Raw genomic sequence first — 24043 nt, forward strand, 5'->3', positions numbered from 1 at the left:
CATCTATGCCCTGATGCCCGCTGAGAGGATAATGAGGTCTGTAGTACCTATGTGTACCTTGGGGTGCTTTGATCACCTAAAAAACCTGGCCCCGTGCTCCTTCTATTTTCAGTCTTGTGGCTTCTGTTCTCTCATAGCAACACTTGCCCTGGAGATCTGATGCTGTGCCTCCAGAGCTCAGGGTCAGCTTCTGCTGGTGTTTGCTTTAGGAGCAGGTTTTCTGTTTGCATCCTGCAGACTTCCTCGATCAACTTAAATTGGAATGTTGCATTATCTAGGATATAAGCCCAGTAGCTGGTAAACAGTCCAAGTGAAACCGCAAATATTCCTGCCATTTGTTAGCCTTTCCCTTCACCGAGGGGAAAGTGCATTCTGACCACTTAATAATATGCTCCAGCGTTTTTAGTTGCTACAATAATAGGGGTAGTGTTCTTCTGCTAACTCCTACAGGGGTTACTGGGAATATACAGCTGCCTTGGAAAACATCCAGTGAGGTTATTATTGTTCAAGCCCTGTTTCCTTGCTAGAAAACACTTCGTTTTTAAATATGGCTTTGCATCGCCAAGACCCAGGCAGTCGGGATTGTTTCCTGTTGGGAGCAGCCTGATAAACCACGGATGCTGCTGTTCAGTGGCAGAGCTGAACACTTCCTCCCCACAGTGCTTGGCCAGTGGTTTCACAGGTACAGTCAGCTGGACTGGGAGCTTGGTATCCTTGCTTTGACACCCACCTTGGGGTACAAGGGGACAGATGTTCTGGCTTGCTGATTGGAGTCTGGTGACTTCACTGGGTGGTGTATGGACCACAATGTGTAATGGGAACCCTGAGTCTTTCAGGAGTGAGAAATTGGGATTAGTGAGGGTGTAGGATTTTCTGGGGAATTCTTTTTCTTTGTTAGATGTCTGGGATTCATGTGACATGTAATAGCCAGTTGGTGGGATTTAAGCATACATTTGAAGTTAAGCACGTGCTGACTACTGCCGTGAGGTGTAGCTGTAATACACTTGTGAGCCCCTGTTCCCACCTCACTGGTGATGAGAGCAACTCGGAGTTGCACTGAAGCACGGTGCCTTTTTAAACCTCAGCTTTGAACTGGTCCTGCTGCATACCACATCGTACCCTAGGCTTTGGCAAACCAGAAATGATGCCTCAGACCGATCCTGCAAACGTATCCTGTGTTTCTTTGTCTTACCTGGAACTATGGGACATGATCCTGCTGCTCTGCTCCTGCCACTCATGTGGGAACCAAGGTGGTGTCTTTGCATTGCAGGTTAAGGGCTTTATTTTCTTTAGTGGCTTTAGAGGTGTCCTTAGGCTAGCTGTGCTAACTTGGTTCACTGCACAGTTGGTTGAATGGAGGAAAACAGTCAGCTTTGCTATTGTCTTTGGCATTTTCTCGGAGCTGTGTAGCTCATTTAAGTTACCTTCTCATGCACTGGCAAGCAGAATCTATCGCTTCATTTTGGGCCTTGGTCTAATAGTCACTAAAGTCAATCCTGAAAGTCTTTCTGATCTTCATACTTCTCGGTCATTATCTGACTTGTTACATGTTCTTCTTTGGTGTATCTTGAGTGTTGAAATGGTGGAAGTGGATGCTGTGTTGTCCTCCCTTGGTTTGCCCCCTCCCCTTCATAGTGCAGCTACTGCTCACTTCTTGGCTTTGCAGAGGGAAAAAATCCGTTGCTATACCAGCTCACTTGAATTGCTCTTGTTGGGAACTGATTAAAAGCTTATTGCTGCCTTGTCTTGCAAATGGCATGCACTCTGGTTCTCATTTGATGGGCAGCCTGTCGGCCTGTCCAATTGCTCCATAGAATAATTTGGTTACTCCAAGCAGCAGTGCTGTGATATGAAGAGCTTGTGTACCTCATTGCTAACAATTCTGTGCTTTTCACTCTGCAGGCTGGAAGGATGATTTGTGAGTGGGCTGTGGCTTTAACAATGGAAGGCAAAGCTGCTCTTCCCTGTATTTCCTTTCTGCTTCTTCCCTTACCCCCTCCCCTTCCCTTCCCTCCACCGGGCTATTTTTGTGATATATGGAGCTCCCAAACCAAACGGAGGGAAAGGGAAAAGGGGTGAAGTGAGAGGTGTCGCAGTCCTTAGTTTCCATGTTTGATGCGTGCACCCTATTCAGAAAGCACAGCATGTATGTAGGTCAGCAGTCCCTGCAGACTTTTATTATTTATAGCCATTTCTATAAATACAGGACTTCACACGGCGCGTTCGTGCGGTGCTGTGCTGCTTGTAAACTGAAACGGTTTTATCCCTGCGACAGTCTGGAGGTAGCAAGTGCCAGCTAAGAGATGAAGATGGAAATGAAAGTAAACAATATCCGTGCGATGGCGATCCTGCCACAAGGCATGGCACTTACTGATCTGGGGAAACACTGCAGTGACTATCAGAGGACAAGGTTTTCAGTGCTGTGTCTGTATTTGATACCCAAGGGACTTTGTTTTCCCCCACTCTGCATGTGCTTGTGTGCAGGCATGTACATGAAACGTCGGTGCTCCCCTGAGCCATAAGTGAGGCTGATGACAGCCGGGTGGGTGGGAACATGTGAAATCATGGAAGAAACTTCCTGCAGCTGCCCTGCCGTGTACATCAGGATAGAACTGCTCTTGTGGTTGTTTGACACCATTGAGAGCTACCTAGGGCATGAGGAGGAGGTATTGGGTTCCTTCTCCCTGAGGTGAGCATTGGTACACACTGCGTAGGCTCCCACAGCAGCCGGTGCTGTACACCCCTATCAGTTGTTAGGCAAACATTTGCAGCTGGAATGCGTGGCATGTTCCTCTGCTTCGCCTGTTCTCCACCTTGCATAGCAACGCATTTAAAATACTGAAATGTGCTCTTTTTATTGCTGTTAACACTCAGAAAACTTGTTTTATCTGGTCAGCAAGACACTTGGAAAACATCACCCTTGCATTCTGTGAATAAAACGGGTCCCCATCATCCTCCCTACCCCCCAAAATGTGGAGCATCCAGCCCTTTTCCCCCTCCCCCCCATGCGTAGTCTGGCTTTGTTCATTTTGCTGCCACATACCAAGGGTATAGCTAACAACTGATATGCGTGCTGTGTCTCAAGGCCAAACTAAATCTTAAACGGGCCCATTTTATTTTATGCAGCCATGAAGCGTGGTACATTCTAAAAGGAACGCTGGGATGATGTACTGGAAGTTGCTGAAAACGAGATGGTGCTGATAGTGGTTTATTTTTGGTGCCTGGTTTGGGAAAGCAGATACTCCAACAGTCTAAAATACAGAGCTGTTAGAGTGCAAAGTAAGGAGCATCATGCTGCATTTATTGCTAAATGTATGCTTTGATTTCATTCAAGCCAGAAAGGGAACAAAGATGGTACCTGTAGAAAATCCAAATAGATTCTCAGTGAGTGAGCGTGCAAGGTCTGAGGACCAGGTTTCAGAATCAGAACTTCAGCCTGCTCTGGGTGATAAACCCTCAGGAGAGGAAAGAGAAAACCCGCTTTGAAATACAGCTCTACTGTCTTGGTAGTTCTTCTTACTAAATTGTGTTGGCAGTCAGACTATGAGCGTGTGATTAAACTGTTAATATTTAAGGGTTATTTACTGTATTAAATCCTCTTACACGCAGTGCACTCCATTGTCCTCTGAATAGTATAATGTCATGACCGGTAATTTTCCTTTTCTTTTCTAGTACAAGGATGCTTTTATGAAGGCAAACCCAGGGTACAAGTGGTGCCCCACTACAAACAAACCTGTAAAAGCCCAGACATCCACTGTAACAAACAGGAAAAAGCTATGGGCCTTTGCATCAGATGCTACAAAAGACTTACCAAGCCCAAGGAAAGTGACGGCAAAAAGTGAAGAAATGCCACAGCTTAACTTTGGGATGGCAGGTGAGGTTTCCATCTCTGTTACGCAGATGTAGCATCCTCATTGTGTTCGTGGCTGTGGCATTGAAATTGAATTGCAGTTTTGTTTGCTGCACGTGGCCGTATAGTACAAGTACCTTTCATTTTCCAGATTAAGTTTCCAAGACTGACAGGGATTCTAGGATCCCGGAATCACTCCAGGAAATCTGTTTTACTTAGTGGTAGTTGTTAATCCTCTCTTGATTGCTTTTTACATGCTGCATTTCAGTTTGGAAAATGTAATGTACAGAGAGTAACATCCTTCCTTTCCAAAGTCCCATACAGGCCATATCTCTCCTTTATTTCTGGCATTCCAACAATAACCACCCCACTTTTAAGTCGCTCATGGGTGGGGAAAAAGACACTTCCTAGAGTAGGCAATATCCTGATAGAAATGCAGTTTTTCTGTTTTAGGAGGAAGCTTAATTGTGCACCCACATACAAGTTAGCTGAAACTGGGACCTGCTGGCCTTCTTCCTGCTTAGCTTTTCCTCAGTTCTTTCTTTCCCAAGACTGAAAAACTGCAGTGATGAACAAGTCAGCCTGCTGAGCACTTAACCAGACCGATACTTACAAAGTACATGATTCCCAAATAGTGAGAATGGGTTTAAGTTTCATCAGTATTAAAAGCTATTGGTAAAGTCTTGATGAAGCCATTCTGCACGTCGAATGTATGTGTGCTCTTCTCTCACTACTGTTGATTTACTGTAAACTGCTTTAAAATAGCACTTGAAATTCTGAAGTCTTCATACCAGTAAGTTCTTAGTGCCATAAGGGAAACACTGTTGTGCTGTGAAGACACCATAAACACATGGCAGTGTTTGCGTGTGTACATTTTGTCTTCCCCTGGATAAAGTTGTTCTGGGCTTTGTCCTGGTGAAGACATCCAAGCACCAGCCCTCTGCTATGGCTGCAGCAGAAGTATTCAAGCTGTTTAAGCACCAAATTAAACTTTCACTTTCCACTTTGCTGTTGTTATTTTCCCTCCCTCTTAATTTTTATACTTAAATAAACAGTTGTAGTGTTTGATTCCTTTGAGGGATGCGGGTGGAAAGCAGCCCTCTCCTTGTCCTGCTCTTCCTTGCTTGTTTGAAAGGCAGAAAGCTGAAATCACCAAGAATATAGAATTCAGAAGAGGGGAAAGAATTTGACAGCCATAAGCTGCGTGTTCTCCAGTTGGCCAAAACTGAGCAGGGGAAGAAAGACCCACAGGTGACTAAAAGGAAGCAGAAGAGAACAGCTGGGAGCCATCAGTGTGATGTGGGATAAGAAAGTGCTGCGTTGCAGGGTGTCAGGCAAAGTGTTCTCAGGAGCTGTAAAGAAGAGTTAATGCCATTGAACAGAGCACAGCTGATCTGAGGTGGTTGAACTCTACCTGGAACAGCTGGAGATGGGGAGGGAGAGGGACTGCTGGGATAGTGGGAGGTGGACATGCTAGATTACATCAGGAGGTCTTCATTTGCTTAGGCTGGGAAAGCAAGTGGAAGGAGGGTGACTCTGGCAAATGCAGAAGAGGGGAAACACTATTCAGGGAGAACAATTATTTAATCTAAAAGATAATGATGGGCTTGGAGATCTCTTCCCATCTCTCCTTCCTCCAAATTAGCTGCCTGCTCAGGCATCATCTTTCAAGGTATGTGTTCTTAAATGTTCTGATGTCCTCTTGCTTGGAAGACCAAATGGTTTCTGATCAAGTATTTTGATGGCAAAAAAGGCTGTGCCAACTGGATCACTTAGAATTGTACTTAGGTACTTGGCTGGCCCTTTCCATTTTCTGTCTGTGTTTCTTCTATCACTTCTTGTTACTCGATCATATGCTTCTGATAGTGTCTTGTCTCTTTGTAGAAACTTAATATATTTTCCCTTTTTTACTTTAAAATACAAAGTTTAAAAACACCAAACCCACAAAACTACAAAAAATACCCACACACTTCTACCTCTTTATTCTGGTAAAGCTAAAAATTCATTCCAGGTGAACACTGAGGTTGAAGCCAGATGCAATTTAGGCTGTATTCCTTAACATGAGTCACTCTTCTGTCCTGGAGATAGTGGATGAACCTGGTTTATTCACGTTGCTCTCCTCTGCTTGTATCTTGTGCTGTCTTAAGAAAGTATTGTACAAAGTTACCCTGTGAATGTCAGTGGGAGATGCTGCCTGAAGGAGAACTTCTGGCACCATCTGTGGTTTTGAATTAAACAGCATCAGTGAGTCTTCTTATGAACTGGATCTTGATCATCTGTAGCACTCAATCCTTTGGATATTTACAGGTACAGAGTTGGCCCTTGTCAGCTGAAAAGAGCAACAAATTCCTCAGCTTTGCACTCAAGTGGGAATGGGCCAGGAGATTTCCCGGTGGGCATTTTGGTTGCAGCTATTCTGCATCCAAACTTTGCGTAGCAAAATGCAGCCAAATGAGCAAGGGTAATTGTGCTGGTTGGCCTCCATTCCAGGAAACGGTCCTGGGCACATGTCACTTATTGTTGTGGAGAGAGTTTTGTATAGTTTGGTGAAAGGGAATTGGAAAATGTGAGTGCACAGTTAGTGAAACCTGAGGGAAGTTCCTTACCTTTGATACTACATCAGTACTGAGGTTTGTGACTCAGCAATGCAGCAAGGATAATGCTTCGCTTTCGCATTGTGGTTGTTGTGTGAGACGTTTGGTCCACAGGCACTCTCCTTCTCTCTACATGACGCTCTTTAAAACCAGGACTCTGCACTGCTTCCAGGGCACTGCCCCAAACTCAGACAATTAGTCTTCATAGTGATGAAGAGCAACCACTGTTCTGAGTGGGAAAGCCACTCCGTGAGTAATGCAGTGCCAGTGTTCGTTGCTTTCACTTCTTGTTGTTGTTTTCCGAGCTCCTGAGGTGCAGGAAGGCTGGAGGCAAGAAGCTGTCAGCATCAAATACTTGGAGAAAGAACATTTCTATCCCCATTTTACTTTCCTCAATTATATATTGTATTGGCAGGGCAACAAGTAGGCAGGCAGCTTGCGTGGCCAGGGCCTGCACTATTCTGGCACAGAGGATCAAGCGCTTCATGCTTCAGAGCTGTCAGGCTGGCACTCTTCACCACTAAATGCAGCTCTAAATTAAAGCTAAATGAAAATAGAAATCTTCTTTCAGGGCTTGATCCTGTCACTTTGTTCCATCCTTTTATTTGTTCTGTGGCTGAGGAAGGGAACCACGCTAGGAGCATCTATTGAGTTATAAACACGTGCGATATTAGAGCATCTTTGTGTATATTTACGGATGAGATCATTACAGTTGCTGTTTTAAAGATATCCATCTCTGTAGTACATAAAACCTTTGGCAGTAAAATTGTAAATCCACGCAATGGGGTGTTAAGCACACAAATCCAATTAAATCCTTCAAACAGCTTTGAAAGCCTCTCCCAGAGGGTACAGAAATGGTTATTTGTGATTCTCTTGAACTGCCTTTTATGGAAGCTTGCTTAGAGTGTCTGTGGCAAGTAGTCTTCTGGGGGTTTAATGCTGCAAATGGTACGTTCTTTAAACAAGCAAATGAATAAACTGAAGACTTGGTTTTACTCTTTTTAACAGATCCTACACAAATGGGAGGTCTGAGTATGCTGCTTCTAGCCGGGGAACATGCCCTGACTGCACAAGAGGTAAGGAGCTCCCTTGTCTTCCTGCTGCGAGCCCTCAGTTTAGATTGCTCTGAAGAAGAGTATTTGACCAGTGGGAAATGAAATTTAATACTCATCTTGGGTTAACCTCAGGTTGGACTGAAGTGTGAGCCCTGTGATACAAGTCCTGCATCCCAGCTGTGAATGTAGAGGTTGGGCCCGGATTTTCTATCTGTTCAATATTAATTCTGCTGACTGAATATTTGATCACACCAGGCAGGTCCGCCCCATGAGACAGGTCACAGGTAGAAAGGTTGAAATACAGCAACTGTGTTAACAAACAAGAGATTCACAAGCTGTTTTGGGCAAGGATTTCATATGCTTGTGCAGTGCCTCACACAACTGTATCCTTGGCGCTGATGCAAAATAAATACCTAATAATTTATGTACCGTCAGTGTCATTGTAAATGCATTCTGAAGCCATGCAAGTGCTAACAGGCAGGCAAAGTATTGCAGTCTACTCCATATTTGCCATCACAAGCATTTAGTTTTTAAGGAGTCTAGTAAATAAGTGTTCCTGTATATATTCAGTAGAGGGGTCTTTCTATTAGACTAATTATTATTTATGATCTATTGGACCGACTTTGAACATTGTTCCGAAGGTGGCTTGTATGTTGTTTAAAATAAGTATTCACTGCCATAAATCTCTAGCCTGGAAAGAGGAACAGTGGAAGCGAGGAGGGATTCTGTTCCCTTTTCTTGTTGTTACTGGGAGGGCAAGCAATAATTAACTACCTATACGTGATACCTCCGAATGTAAACTGAGCAGTGCATTTGGGATGGGTTGCTCCTGTCCTGCCAGGACTGAGCCAAGACTGCTCAGTGCTTGGCACATCAGTTTGAGCAGGTCAAGTCTTCATGCAGATGTGGGTACTGGCTTACTGTGCTGCAACCTGAAAAGCGCGAAGCACTAGGGTAAGGTTGGCAGAAAAGTTTGATTGTTCTGTGCTGAAATGACAATGTTTTGAGGCTTTCAAACTGGGAATCTTCTTGGAGTTTAGAAGCTGTTGTTACTATGCTGTTCTGTTTAAATGAGAGGGAAGGTGTGTTGTAGTCACAGGTACTCAGTTCCATTAAGAAGGGTCTTTGCTGTGATCTTGTGAGTTGAGCTTCATTTTTACATGCAAAGTGCTTCAAGTAGTGCAATTTCAGATGTCAGTGAAGGAATGAAACTTACGCATGGATTTAGAGACAAATAAAAAACTGGTGTTTTGTGACTGGTTTAGTATATGAACAGGTTTTTAGTTGGAACTTCCTTTTTTTGAGCAAAAGACACATTTCTGATGCACCTGCATAAACCCCATCTTCTTCTGATACAAGCATGCAGTCTGGCTTGTCATGTAACTTGTACTTTATGTATAAGCTATGCTATGCTGTGCTTTTTTGGCCCTGTACTCTTCTTTTGCATCCTGGTCCTCCACGTCAAAGAGGCAAGTGTGTAATCTGCTATCTCCAAAATGTAAAGCAAAATGATTGTCATAAATACAGCCTGCACAGAACTAGTGGAGGGCTTTGTTGGCTGTTGTTAGAATCCTGGTGGGCCAGAAATTGGCCTGTACTTGCTCATGAGTTACCGTCTTTTAGTTGTCCTACGCTGTTTGAGAAGCAGGTGTGAGGGCACCTTCACAGGAAACAAAACTGCACATCTGCAATACTTGCAGAGAGTCCCCTGTGTAAAATACATCCTCTGGCACAATCTGTGTGCTTGCTATTCTCGAAGGGACCCAAAAAGTTCAGTCGTCCCAACTGCCTCCTAACTCCAGCTATGCTTCTGGGCGCTGGGAAGCTTCCTCAGTTTCTTTGCATGGCAGCCCCGATGTGCCTTCTGTTTCCCTTTATTTCCTTTTGCTTCACTGTTTCAGTGCTGATTAGATAGGTAGGAAATATTTCTTAGGCTTGTGGTTCCCCAAATGCAGTAAAGATCCTAAACCTGTTCAGACTTGGATAACAGAACAGCACTTCTGCCTTCCCATCCTTGGGCATGTGGACAGAGGAGACCTAAGATGCTCATCTTTGCATGCCTGTGGGACAACCTATGGTTGGTTTTCCATGCTTATCCTTGAACACAGTTTCCCACTCAAACCACCATTTGGGAGGTTAGCAGAACATCCTGGGTGGTGTTAACGACAGGCTCAGTAAGAAGATCAAGAATTCCCTGTAGGATTGGTAAGCTGCTTTCCTCTTCAGTGGGGGTGGGTTAGTTGTGTTCTGTTGGATTTGGTATTAACATGAGGGGTAAGTTGGTGTACTAAGGTGACTGTTGAGGCATTGTCAGTGAGGAGGTTCAGATGTTGCTTGACTATGGAAAACGTAGGTATTGGGTTTTTATGCGTGTAAGTATATAAATATGTAATATATCTAAACCCCTGGCATTGCTATTTAAAAAGTACAGATGCGGTGTCATTTGAAAAAGAATACTCTTACTTGATACCGTAGTCTTCATTATCATTAACGCATGTCTGTACATGTAAGATACACATGCATATGTATGGTTCTTAAACTGGGGGGCTGGCAGACATAACATTACTTATCAACATACAGCTGACTGCTTGTGCATGTGTATGATTATGCAGACTTGGGAGGCCTTGTAAGCGTAGGTCTCAAATACCATTACCAAAAATTGTTAATAGAAAGGAGGGCAGCCCTGGCATAGTTTACTCAGAACTTGGGAGAAGATGAGGGAAATTATACTTAAAGGTCTGCTATTCCCACATAAATGTATTCAGCACCCTCCGATTCTCTGTCAAGTGTGTTAAATGGATGTAGTGTGTTAAATGGGTGTATTGGGACTTTTCAAGTCAGGTGTTTAACCTTTGAGTTGTTGGAAGCCCAGATGTCCTGTAACATAGTGACCCAGTGGAAGGAGGAGTTCAGGCATGTGTGGTCCTGCAGGAGGATGGGAAGAGGTGCAACAGAGATGGTTACCCAATTGCCTTGATGCTTCAGTCACCATCTCTGTGTGTCACCCATCATGTTCCTATTCCTGTAGTTTTATTCAGTAAAGAGTTTTTCTTCTCACAGAATTCAGTGCTGGTACGTGACTGATTTGCAAGCAGCAGCCGGAGTCACTAAGCAGATAGGCAAGAGATGCTACAGACCTTACCAGCAGCGAACTAAGGCATAGACCCAGACCCACCTAACTTCTGTGTCCTCTCACCCACAAGACTGTGTTGTGTGTATAGGAGCATATTTTGTTGAACACCTGTCCTGGTTTAGCAGTAGCAGTCATTTTTTCTACTGGTTCAGTGCTGTGTTTTGACTTTTGGCCTGGGAATAATACTGATAAAGCCGATGTTTTCAGTTGCTGGTCAGAATGTTTACCCTGACCAAGCACTTTGTGAGTCTCATGCTCTGCCAGGGAGGAGGAGAAGCCAGGACGAAGCAGGGACAGGACGCCTGACCCAAACTACCCAAAGAGGTATTCCATACCACAGCACGTCATGCCCAGGATGTAGAACTGAGAGTTCCCGGAAGGGCTGGATCACTGCAGGGTGGGGGTGAGGTACCCGTTGGTGAGCGGTTGTATTCTCTTCCTTGTTATTTCCTTTATCATTATTATTATGGTGGTAGCATTAGTGGTTTGTGTTATACCTTAGTTATTAAACTGTTCTTATCTCAACCCACGGGAGTTGCATTCTTTTGATTCTCCTCCCCGTCCCTCCAGGAGTGGAGGGAAGAAAGGTGGGGGGGGAAGTAGACTGCGTGGTTCTGATTTACGGCCTGGGCTTAAACCACGACAACACCCGAGCGAAAACTCCCAGCAGGTCGGCTCCAGGAGCTGTCCTTGTGGTAGACAAAGTCCCCACTGCAGGTTGATGGGTAGAAAGGCTGAAGCTGTGTGAAGAGGGCTCCTTGCTTGCCCGCTTGCCTTGTCCTTTACTCGCCCGCCGGGCCCTTTGCTTGCCTTACAGCAGCATCTAGTGGCCTGTCTGTAGGTTACAGCCCAGAAATACCGGGATTTAGATTGTAGTCCAGAACCTGGCTTTCCTACGGGTTTCGCCCCCTTGCCAGTGCCTGGCACATCAGGACTGCAGTAAAGCCTTGCATCATTCTGTACAGAACATGAACCAAGGGCTGTCCTTCACCTTCCTTTGGCGTGATCCGTTTTAGAGCAGGTAACAGCAACATGCAGGGAACAGGAGTCTATGGAGGTGTTATCCTCGTGGTTTCTTTGAGAACAAAAGGTTATCTCGCATGCGATGCTGGTGCGAGGTGGTATCACCTGTAAATCATAAGTGAAGAGTCTCTCAGTGCAGCAGAGGGTACACTCAGAGGATGAAGGAGGAGAAGAAATGTGATGTTGAGGATGTTTCATTACAGCAGGAAATGAGACGCACACAATGGCACTCTCTGTGCATCCTTTCCCTCCAGTAATTATTGTAATGCTTTGATTGGGTTCAGCCTCGCAGAGGTTGGAAGTCTTGGAGATAATAAATTTTCCCACAAGTCAGGAGTGTATGGAGAGCAGCTGAGTAGAAGAAACAAGCTCAAATTGGTGCTTCTGTCAGTAAAGGCAACAGCATTAACTTTCTAAAGGTAATAGAATTTGATAGGAAAGGCATAGTTGGTCTAACTACAAAATAGCCTCTGGGTTACTGGGCACCAGCAATCTGTCCTTTACACACAAAGCTGGCTTCACACCTTCCACAGCTTGTGGTTCCTGTACCACAAGGTGACCAAGCTGTGCTTGACCCCAGCACGTGGCCTGGGAGGCATCAAGAAGGTTCATCCTCCCTCGCTGTGCCTGTCCAGGAGCGAGTGCCTCCCAGCACTTGTGTTGCAGGGGCTGAGCCATCGCAGCCCCTTTCAGGAGGGCTTCTTTGCTCCAGCACGGTGCTCCTGGGGTGGCGTGGGTCAGTGGCTCCTAACTAGGAGCTGGTTTGTGCTGTGTCAGTTCGGATGGGTGTTGACATGCTCATGTGGACGTGCCGTTGGGTAGGTAGCTGGGAAGCTGCAAAGCCACTGTCTTTTCTGGTCTGTTTCTGGGAGAATCTCACCAGTGAACTGGCCTGAAATAACCAAACGAACCGTCAGGTATGCAAGCAACATCCTTATGTATTTCACACCAGTGCAGAGACTCAGACCTTCAGAGAAGGGTCACTCAGCAGCAGCAAGATTGGTGTGCATCCCTGGTGCAATCCACAGCACTGCTGAGGCACGGACATCTTCCACAGATCATAAAGAAACTTGTGAAAAGCAGTAATAAATATTACATCAGTGAAAATAGTAGCACAAATCACTGGAAAAGGAAAAGACAGGCATTTAAAATATTTTCTTTGTCAGCCTTCGGGTTGGTATACTCCCGTAGTACACTGATAATACATCCTGCTTGGTGTTTAGTAAATATAATAGAAGCATATCTCATAGGAGGCACTGTTACTTCTTGGTTTTATGGCAGGAAGAAAGAAGTTCAACTGTGCATGCAAGCAAATTGTTGTGTGGCATAGTTCCCCTTGGGAACTACACTCCATTCTTGGACTGTGGGTTGCTGTGATTGGATTAAGTGTTTCTCAGGGTAGTATAGGTAGCAGATTTCCTGAAACAAAATTCACTGGTACTATGGCACCTTAGACAAACAGCAGCAGGAGCAGCAGTAACAAACTGCATGTGCTGTAGGCCTGCTTATTCTGTGGTGCTGTGTGCTTACCAGCAACAGAGGTGGGTGCCAGCTAAATCTCACACATGCGTTCAATAGTAAATGCTGTTGATATTCTTGTTTTGGTAATAAATAAGAGAAAAAGCACATTTGCATCAAAATGTTGGAAGTAAACTGAAATTTTACGGAAAAAATACAAGTTGTTAGGGAACAAATTTCTATCCTTCTGCTTTTCCTAAAATCCCACAAAGCCTTGCCTCTTCCTTCTGTTTCCTATAGAGCCGCGTTACATACCTTACTTTATACTAAGTCATGCTTCTCGGAGTTACACATGTAAATCTTTTATACTCGAATCTGACATTAAATGAATGTATCGTATTTGATGCAGTTCCTTTACAGAGTGATGCTTGAGTAGCAGATCTCTGGCTAATAAGAATAGTACAGCTGAGCTTTGTGTTAATTTGAATAAGGCTGTTGGGCTTGAACAGTCATGTCCTTGTGTTTTTATTTCAGTAGTTATGACTCTTTCTTCCACTGCTTCACGTAAGCATCTCAAAATGGATGTTTAGGAACATTATTTGACGATTTTAGGCTTGTGGTACCCGTAGCTACTTACTTTCATGCTGTTAGTTGAGGGGGGATAAGCATTTCTGTCACTTAGCAACTCTCAGTGTCTTCAAAAACCTTGTTTTAGCTTCTAAGTAATTTTCTTGTTCAGAATGACATTACAGACATAGCAGTGTTGATGGCATCACCAGTACTAGGTAGCTGTGTAACCCAGTATCAGTTTAGCATTCTTTTGCAAAATTTGGAATGATGAAAAGAAATATATCCCTGGTATTTTGGGGGTCTTTCTTCTTAGGTGATTTCCAGATGCATTCAAATTGGTGCTAAACTATGTTTTCACCTTGTAAGCTCAGTTTAACCTATCCAGGACTTGAACACATTAAGTTGTCCATCTTCTCTTAAACACTGCTTCTTGTTACTGCTGCCTGATATTTTGTTTGCTCACTGTTATTCTTAGCTTGAAAGCAGCACCTTTGAGGTCTTACTCTGCACACTCCTTGTTTTCAGGTTTCCTCAAGTACTTGCCAGTCTGATGCAGCTAATTCTACAGAAGCCTGTCAGAAGTCATCACTGTTTCAGTTTGCAGAGGTGAGTTCCTTTTAAAAGGGTTGTCTTCCCCAGTGATTCCTTTGTAGAAGCATTTGAAAGCTGAAAGAGAAGTCAGAAGTCATGCTTTTATTTGTTCTTTCTGTTTGGGATTATGGTACTGGATCAGTTAATCAGGTACGTAGGTCAGACCTGAAGTGCAGGAGAGTGTATTTAAGAACATGGTGGAAACCCTAGTGTAATAATGGAGCCGTGGTTTAAGCAGTAATTTAGAGATGGTGGTGTTACTCCTACACTTAGTTTTGAACTAGAGCCTTGCTAACTGAAGTTTTAACCTTTATATTTGAAGTTTGGTTATGTTCTTTATCTCTTGTGGCTGCTTTAGTTGTCGAATCCATCAAAAACAACTGTAGTTCTGGAATTTCCCAAATTTTCTCCTATGCTATATCCACCAAATAGCTCTATCTAATGTATAATATTTTGTCAACTTATTGAGCAATGTCATACTTTGTATAGTTCCTCTTGATAACGGTCTGTTTCATCGATTTCACTATCAAGTCTCTTAAAGAGCAAGATAAATACCAGCTCACTAAATTGTTTCAGTTCATTTTACAGTGCCCAAGCAGGAACGTGCCATAGCCACATGGTAGTAGACCGGAATTGTGTTGTGTGCTACAAGATACAGTCTTGCTTAAAGGCTTGTGACCGCTGGCTTTTCCTTACCCGTTGAAGAACAGCTTTAGTGGGTGCCAGGAAACAAGCTCATCTGCACTGCTAAAACAGGCAGTTTAGAGATAGCTCACTGATGATCAGTAATTAGAAATGCATATTAGCTAGCCTTACTTTTCAGGATGTTAAGCAACCTGTAGTGAGGCTGCACCTAACCAGTACATGATACATATCTGTGGCAATGGCAAAATAATAGGTACTTGTGCCAGGGTCTGACATTAATCGGAGGTGTCATTTGCAACCAAAATGATTGACACAAGTTAAACAGTATAAAATGCAGTTACCTGAGTACCTGGGATAGATCTCAAAGTACCTGCACACATTGTGTCCCTGTCCACACGTACCTTCCATGCAATTTGTGCTCTTATCAGCACCACCATTCTGCAGCCCCAGGTCTTTCGCTGAACTGTGAAATACAATACAGTGTTAAGGTTTTGTTGCTAACCTGGTTTTGACATACCAGTGGGCAAATAAAAGCCCTTCAGAAAACTCTTAGCCTGTTCTGTTTGCCCTAGGAAAGATTTTCTTCCTGAAAAATAGTTCAAGATCACCATTTCACCAATCACCCATTTATGTGTGCGATGGAAAGCAGATACTGCTCTTTGGGTGTGCTGGGATTCGTTTGCATGCCGTTAGGTACCAGGACTCTTTCTGTATGGTGGATCAGAAACGTAGCACGTTGAAGTTTGATATTGAAACTGAAGGCGTTAGGTAATATGAACATGATTGCTTTCCTGACAGATCTCTTCGAGCACATCACAGCCCGGAGTCCTGGGAGCTGTAAAACAAACCGAGGAGTCTGCATTGTTTCAGTTTGCTGAGGTATAACGGCTGAAATACGGGGTGGGGGGAATATGGCAGGAAGCAAGGAATCAATAAGAGTTGTCACTGAATGGCTGAGCACCCTGTGTTACAAGGGATTCCCATTAAGAGATGTTCATCTTCATGACAGCACTGTGTTAAGAAAATCATATGGGGAATAACCAGGGATTGGACAAGAGATTGGCCGGTTCTACCAGCTGCAGCATGTACAGAACATACTGGGCTTGTGAACATTACCTGGCCTTCCCTAGCACAGGACTGCTGCAAACATACTTTCCAAATGGGCTTTATTTACATCTAGGAAAACAACAAATAAAAGCCCTTCTGAAATGACACTACGCACTGCCTATGGAAGAGGCTGCAGCAGTGCAAAACGGCAACTGCCCTAGAGGCAGGAATCCTTTGGGAAACAGACTTGCAGGTCAGATGAAGCTTATCACAACAGCTACACGGATATGTAACACCATGATTAGCTGATGACGTGTAAAGGCTATAAATTACCTATAAGTATGTAAGGTGTCCTTCTTCCTCCACGTGTGGAAGGTTTGGAGTTCTTGAAGATTGCTTTTAATAGTTTATTCTCCCGTGTGTTTAATGTGCTCCTATGAATTGACTTTCCACACATATTCTCTTCTTGCCCATTTGGGGGAGTCTGGTACCGCTTTGCAGAATCAGCTGTGCTAAAGGTATCTTCAGGGTGTATCTGAAAAGAAAGGATTGGAGCTGATGCTATTGTGGAGGAGCAGAATGGGATGAAAAGATACCTGTTTGTTATTCTGTGTGCATACAACACTCTCCTTTCTGTTAAATGTTAAGCTAATTGTGTACTGTGTGTTTTCAGCTTGGCTGGGGTGGGCCTTGATGTACTTGTTAGCAGGCCCAAGTAAGAAAAACCAATTTGCTAATTCAGGTGTCATAAACTCCCTGACTACAAACTCCCCTCTAAAAGATGCGATAGAGTTAATACCTCTAATCACGAAGATGTTTTCATATGTGCCCCCTTTTATTAAAGCTACAAGTCAATTTGGAAAGTTCTTTTGAGAAACTTAGTGGAATTGGGCAGGAGGGAGCCATGTATTGAAGCCAACCTTTTAAACCAAGTAAAAGATGGAAGTTGGAGAATGCTTCTTGTGAATTGCTTTGCAAAATATTGTATGAGTGAGTCTGCTAACTTAGATTCAGAAACCTTCACCATCTTGTGTTTTAATTAAACAGCAACTTTAATTAAGCCGCGGTCTGCAGAGATGAGCAGGGTATCGGTTTCCTTCAGCACACCATTTCATCCATCTCAATCAGTTTCCTTCAGCACACCATTTCATCCATCTCAATCAGTTTCCTTCAGCACACCATTTCATCCATCTCAGTCGATTTCCTTTAGCACACCACTCTCAAATTGTCATGTAAAACCTGACCAAGATCAACTTCCAGGATTTCACAGAACCTAAAATCATTTCCTCTCCTAACTGAACAAACAACAAAATGACCAACCTGAAGATTGTCATAGGGATGTGACAGTGCATTGAGTTTGCCTGGCGCTACACTGCGCCAGCTCATTTGGCGTGCGTGTATGAATCATCAAAGGTCAGGTAGAAGAGGTGCTTAGAAAGTTAATTAGAAACTGGTGAGGACAGTTTTAAAGCCAGGGCTAATCTCTTTTTCTTGTAAAGGTATGAAAATGCATGTGCAGACTGGGGGGGTTGTGGGGTTTTAGTTGTGTTTTCAATGTCTGGGGACAGAAAAGGGACAGAAACATGGAAAAGAAAAGAGCATGCTACAGAACCTCTTTAAGCTTTCTTCCCCTGCTGTTAAAGCTGCTTGCGCTCTTTCAAATATAAGGGCTTTCATTTACACAGGGTGTCTTTTGTCAAGTTTGGCAAAAATCCCGTTCCTTACTGTGCCACTTCTTACTGGGTCCTGTCTATATGAATGCATTGCTGCATTTAGGAAGCTAAATCATGGTAAGCAATTTGCAGTAGACTGCTGTCAGCCATGTACAGTGCTGCAAAAGAAAAAAGAGAGGGAGAGAAAGTAGTTATTTAGCCAGTAGCCAAGTAGACCTATGAAGAAATGTGAAGTGTGCTGTGGTCTGATGTGCCTGGAGCGTTTGGCAGCCATCCCAGCTCAGTTTTGGTTCTGGCTGGGTGTTCTTCATATGTTCCCTTTCTCTTCGCCGCCTTTGCAGCAGGGTGAGTAAGAGTGCCTCTTTGTGAAGACAGCAATCCCATTGAGTAGATTTGTCATTTAGAATGGACACCTTTACCCCAGCAGTACAAGTCCCCTGTCACTCAGAAACAGCTTGTTATATGTAGACATTAGCATGGGATTCTTTCCGTCTGTAAAGCCTCAGTTAGCCTTTCATGAGGTTGTCTGTCCCAAATGCTACAGTCATCAATTAAAGCTGTTGAGGATATGGCTAATGAGGCCTGCCCAGTGACTTGCCACAACAGATGATGAGAATCCCAGGAGTAAGACTTCATTGGGTCCCGTGGGTGTGCAAGCATGCATCTTGGAGGTCTTCAGAGATGACATGATGTCCTTGTAAGAGGTTTTTTTAAGCCCAGAGTGTTGCCAAGTTGCACTCTTGGCTTTCTCATTCTGCTCTTGCAGATACTTGCTCCTACTTGTGTCCTTCTCATTTGCACCTTTATGGAAAGCCCTTATATAGGCCAGTGATTTCAGAGCAGTGGGCTGTGTTCCTTACTTCGGTGGCTGTTTGCAAGCTGTCTGCTCACATGGGCTGGTTGCTGTCATCCTCCTTGCCATGTGAGGGAAGCAGAGCAGATGGGACCCTTTGCTCTCTTGGTCTTACTGGATGTGTGTTTGGCAAACGCGAACAGATGGTGATGATTCCTTTATTGAGAAGAAACAAGGATACCTCTTGGATTTACTTAGCTAAACTCTCGTTATTAAACGGAGAAAATGCTTCCAGAGAGTGGAAGCAATAAATTGCTTTTTTAACCATCTTAAAAAGAGAATGAAGCCAAAACCCCCAAACTTCTCACTTTCAGCTGCTTTTTGGAAGGTTTTCTCTAGGTGATTTAATGAAAAAAACCCAACTTGCATGCGGCAAGGCGGAATTTCCTTTGCAAGTCCTACAGGTTACCATCATTGAGGAAAAATGCATGCCTGAGTTTTTGTCCTTGTTGCATTCTCACGTGCTCACTTTGAGCAGGCTTGCAGGCAACCCTTTCTGTCTATTTCTGTGCTAAGCACAAGGTTTGAATCCTTGACAACTTTTGGTCAAAGCACCTTGGAATCAGGAGCGTGAGAACTAGTCAGTATCTTCTGATATCCAGCCTTCCCTTAGGTAAAGCTGTAACCTTCCCTGGTCAAGCTGCGATGTAAAATAGATGAATATGTTTGCTGTTCGTCTGTATGCTGAAATCAGTAAAGAGCTGTGTTGAAATGAAATACCCGGTTTAGGAGGGAAATGAAAATGTGGTACCATGGCACATGATTCTTACACAAAGTAGAATAATGTAGTAGCTGAAATGCTGACCTGCATTGTAATAAAAGACAGTAACTTGCCCCTAATGATCCCCAAGTTCAACCTCTACATAAAAAGGGGCTGTTTGCGGTTGTAGTACTGCAGGTTCTGATTGTTCTAATAAAAACTAGAAGGCGGTGGTAAGCCAGGGAATGAGATTTGTGTTCCCCCGAGAGGTGATCGATTGGTCATCTCCTGCTTTTGATGCTTGGCCAGCAGCATCAGCAGAATGAATCCTTACGTTTATGTCTCTTGCAGTTTATTTTCTTGACTAGGAAGAGAATTTTCCTGCTGAAGTGAAATGTTGCCTTCCCGTTAGTACTACAAGGATCTCACCTTGGTTTTGTTAGGAGCAGCCATTTGCTTGTCAAAATGCAATTCTTTGCTCTTTCCTCACATGATGCGTCAGGAGGCAAAATATCCCTGCATGTTCGCAGGTTATACCGCAGTGTGGGGATCTTTTTTTGTCCCTTTTCTACCTTTCATATTGCACTGGAAAAAATCATTAGAAGCTGAGGATTTATCACAGTAGAAGGATGAAAAGCTGAGGCCATCTTTCTGCAAAGTGCAGTGTACAAGACACTTGCTCTAGGGGGGTCCTGAGCAAGTTCACTGAACTGCCTCAAAGCATACAATATGATAGATTATTGGCTGTGGACAGTACAAACAGAAGAGAATCCACGAGCCTAATCTAAGGAAGGAATTCTGTATTTGCTTGTGTCCCACTGACCTAAATGCCTGTTAAGTGTTTCCTGGATGGTACATGAAACACTTTCATGAAGTAGCACCTTCTGCCAGAAAAATCTTAAAGTAACCAATTTAACGAACTCCTTGGGTTTTCATGGTTTGTTCTCCCTTCCCTTCTGTCTTTCCTGTGTCCCACTGAAATACTGTTCATTTAAAACCTAGATCTCATCAAATACTTCCCAATTGTCAAGTCCTGAGCTGGTGAATCATTGTGGGAAGTCTGCACTCTTCCAGTTGGCAAGAGTAGAGTTATACCCATTAGCGTCACAATGGGAAGATGTGTATGTCTGTTCTCCAAAAGGGTATGAATACTAGGTCAGGTTTCCCAAGAGTCCTAGAAATTCTCTGAGAGTCTTGAATACAACCCTGTAGATATGGGGTATGTATGAATACAGCTCTTTGATATGGATTAATCACCCAAAAACCTTTGAGGCTTGGTGTGCAGACACTATTCTTGATGATTGACAGATGAAGATACATGTTGTAATCAGGTAAATAAGGGAGGATCCTAGCACCTGACTCGCACAGGGGTTTTGCCCCCTCCTTCCTCTCATCCGTCCGCATATTCTTACTGGTGAGGTTAATATCTCTTAGGGAAAAAAAGAAACAGAATGGAAGCACTGAAATTTCATGCCTTGTTCCATAGATGCTATTATCTGACTTTATAGGAACTTACATGAGTGGAGGAAAACCTGCCTTACCCTGCAGGCAGTCCCTCACAGTAGGAGGGTTTGTGTGTGCTGCGTTGTCAGCAGTGCTTATGCAAGGGTGATTACACCTAATTGTGATCAGTGATCCGTAAGGGCATTTGGCCCTTGCAGCCCTGGGACAGCAAAAAGGCTGGTAATATTTAGTCAGAGACACCAGAAGTTTGTGAGGTGTCCTCGGACAGGACAGCAGCAGGGTTCGAGTAGGGCTGTGCCGGGCTAAGGCTGCTGCTGAGTGCAGCTTGACTTTGGGAAGTCAGCATTGAAAGTTGTGATGTGAAGCTTGAGAAGCCCTCGTTGGAGGGTTCACTGATGCTTGTCCACAGAGTCTGTATGGCAGCTGGCAGCAAAAGTGAAGCTGCACATTGGAAACCTTTCTGTGATCTCTCAGTGACTGCTCAGGTTCCCACAGACCTGATTTAGAATACAAAATGAATGTTAAAGGCTCTGATTCAAACTGAGAAAAGCATGGCACATGTGCAAAGCACATCCTGCTTGCTGCTGACTCTTGTAGGACCTTTATTTCGTTCCAGTTTTGGAGATACCTGCTATCTGTAGTGTTGGATAAATGAAATGTGAGAGATTCAGATGAAGTTTTCAGATAGCAGTTCAGGACCTGGTTTGGAGCACCCCAAATAAACTGTGTTCATCGTCACCTCAAGGCTTGCAAGTTCACTTGGCAGACTCGTGTGCCACGGCGCCGTAGCTCCAAACCACAGATGCTGTGCACTGGAGGGGACCAGACTGCTGTCTCCATGCTGCTGGCGTGGCAGGGGTTTGGCACGTGGGAGCCTGTCTGCTTCAGCGCATCACACTGCTCTGCTCCTCCTTCATCTCTCTGCTACAGGGATTAACCAGTTTTATCTTCTCCCCCTCCAGCCCGCCTTCCCTGTGCCTTCCTTTGTGGTATTTCACAGCATTTCACAGATGGTGAAGGCATAAAACGCAGAAGTGGGTTAGAAAGTCATTGAATTCTGTAGAAGATAGCTGAAGTTTCTAAAGCGGTTGGAGCAGCCGCTGTGCAGGCTGAAGCCTGGGAGGCCGCTGCTAATCAGCTCTGCTCAGTTTCTTGCTGTGCCGAAAGGCATGCTTTGTCTTCATCCTTCAGAGCGGAGGCAGGGGAGTGCAGGGAGGCAGTGGTGGGGCTCTGCATCACCTCCACGAAGCACGGAGGTCGCTTTGGAGACTTGAGCTGTAACAGGCAGCGCTTGGGAGATGCTGTGAAGAGCTGCAGCTTCCAGGAGGCAGCATCATTAACCCTTGTTGTTTATTTCCTCGGTGGCAATGAGGGGTTGATTTCTACAAAATCCACTTTGTTGGCCGGTGTTGGTTCGGAGCAACGGAAACTGTAGTTTGGGGGGATAAGGGGAGCTAAAAGGTTGTATACACTGTAGTTCCCCGGTCCCTAGAACTCCAGTTGTGCATCAGATGTCCACCTGAGCCTTCAAAGCCACCACCGGTTGGGTTGCCTGCTGGTTCAGATTGGTGTTTAGCTGCTGACGTCCGCTCATGTGCGAGGTAGCAGGTGCTTCAGCTCATCCCGCTCTGCAAGGGAAGTCATGACAAGAAGATTCCCAGATCTGCAAATACCCTTGGTGTCTGGTGCTGTTATCCACCGGAGCAATGGTGGAGCAGGTTTCACCTGTAACAGCGTGCACGGGTCTGCGCTTCTTTTTCAATGTAATGATCTTATGAATGAATTCTGGGAAGGGGGAGGACATAATCCATTCAGAAGTTGTCTGGTAAACAGGAAAGAATTGCGCTGGGAAAATAACGGTTTTCTCTTCTCCCCCTCTGTTTTTTTTTCCTTTAGATTTCTTCAAATACATCACATTCGGTTCCTTCTGATTTAACAAAGCAATGTGGAGCATCAGCGTTATTTCAGCTGGCAGAGGTAGTATTAAAACACTGGTGACTAATTACCACAGGTGCAGTGGGGCGGAGAAGTTAATGATGTTGATTGCCCGAGCCTGGAAGGCGGAACAGTGCTACACTTATAATTAGCCTGTTGCTTATAGAAGCATAAATTATTGTGGCTTGGGTGCCACAAGTGAAGATTTGCCTGGTAATCCAGGGTTAATACCATCAGTTTGAAGGCTTCTGAGAGTCTGTGCTGCAGCTGGGATGAAGTACCAGTCCCTGGTAGCAAAGGGGCTTTCCAGTCACCATTGAAGTTGTTTAAACTCCTTGGTTTAGGCTTTGGGGTTTTGACTGGTTTTGATGGGGGGCTCAAGGAGTCGAGAGAGAGAGAGCCAGGTTAGTCTGTTACTCAGTGAGGGTATTGCCGTTACAAATTCCTGTGGAAGGTCATTAGTTGCCTTCACTGATTTTTGCTTTTCATGCCTACTGTTTCCTGAAGTGCTCCATAACTTCTGTTGGAACTCTGCTGTGATACTCTCAGCACATCCTCCTTCTGGGAGCAGTTAAAAGCAATGGCTGCGTACTGAAACGTTGCATTTTCTTTGCTTCTAAGCTCTTTGTAAATTGCAAAGAGCTCACAAAACAGAAGTCACTTTTTTATAGCCACATCCACAGCCCTCTGTTCTGTTGGCTCGTGCAGAAGCAAAGGTATAAAGAAGAAACCAAAAGCCATCGATGAGGGATGTGTGTATTGAGTTGACAAATTATTATCAGCGTCCAGTGAGCTGTTTTCAAGATTTACCTTTAGCTTTTGAAAATCACAGGCTGTGTCTACATTGCAGTGCAGTAAAATGTCACAGAAGTACCTTAAGTACCAGCAACCCATCTCAGCATAGTTTGTGGGGTTCTCGTCTGCATAATCTCCTCTGCTTCCTAATAGACACCTAATAGAAACACGATCTCCAGTGTTCCCGATGCTCAACCAGGCTTGACCTGAACCAGATCAGGAGTTTCTACCCTTTGCAGCAGGCATTTCAGAAGTGTACTGTGTTATGCTCAGGCGTATATTGGCGTAAGAGATATTTTTAGTTTGCAAGGAAATAATAATGCCTTGCCAACTTGAGACATCTAAAACCGACCTGAATATAACCCAGTGATGTGGAGGGCACATCCATACTGACCACGTGGCCCATGGGCTGAGCTGTGGGATAGGGGCACTCCTGATGTCTGGTTCAGAGCAAGCCTCTTGCATCTGTTTTTGCTCCAGGTTGCTGTTTGGGTGGCATTTGTGTTAAAAACACGTTAGCAGTAGGAATTCAGCTGAGGGGCTTTGAGAGGGAGGCTGAGCAGAAGGTGGCACTGCTTTGCGCTCTGAAGGACTATCCCAGCAGTGTCAGCACAGCTTGCAGGTGATTCAAAACCAAGAGGATCTCCCAAGTCTGAG

General features: G+C 44.4%; 1 protein-coding gene across 3 annotated transcripts in view; it reads left to right on the plus strand.

Moving 5' to 3' along the window:
- LOC308219424 (HMG box transcription factor BBX-like) overlaps positions 1 to 24043 on the plus strand; it is a 134331-nt gene that overhangs the window by 81328 nt on the left and 28960 nt on the right. For all 3 annotated transcript variants that reach the window (XM_080614340.1, XM_080614339.1, XM_080614341.1), the window contains exons 5-9: positions 3673 to 3874; positions 7453 to 7520; positions 14209 to 14289; positions 15718 to 15798; positions 22553 to 22633. In XM_080614340.1, the coding sequence (XP_080470466.1) occupies positions 3673 to 3874; positions 7453 to 7520; positions 14209 to 14289; positions 15718 to 15798; positions 22553 to 22633 (513 nt within the window). The remainder of the gene's footprint in view (positions 1 to 3672; positions 3875 to 7452; positions 7521 to 14208; positions 14290 to 15717; positions 15799 to 22552; positions 22634 to 24043) is intronic.

The sequence above is a fragment of the Psittacula echo genome (genome assembly GCF_963264785.1).
Source record: "Psittacula echo genome assembly, chromosome: 3".
NCBI classification, from domain to species: domain Eukaryota; kingdom Metazoa; phylum Chordata; class Aves; order Psittaciformes; family Psittacidae; genus Psittacula; species Psittacula echo.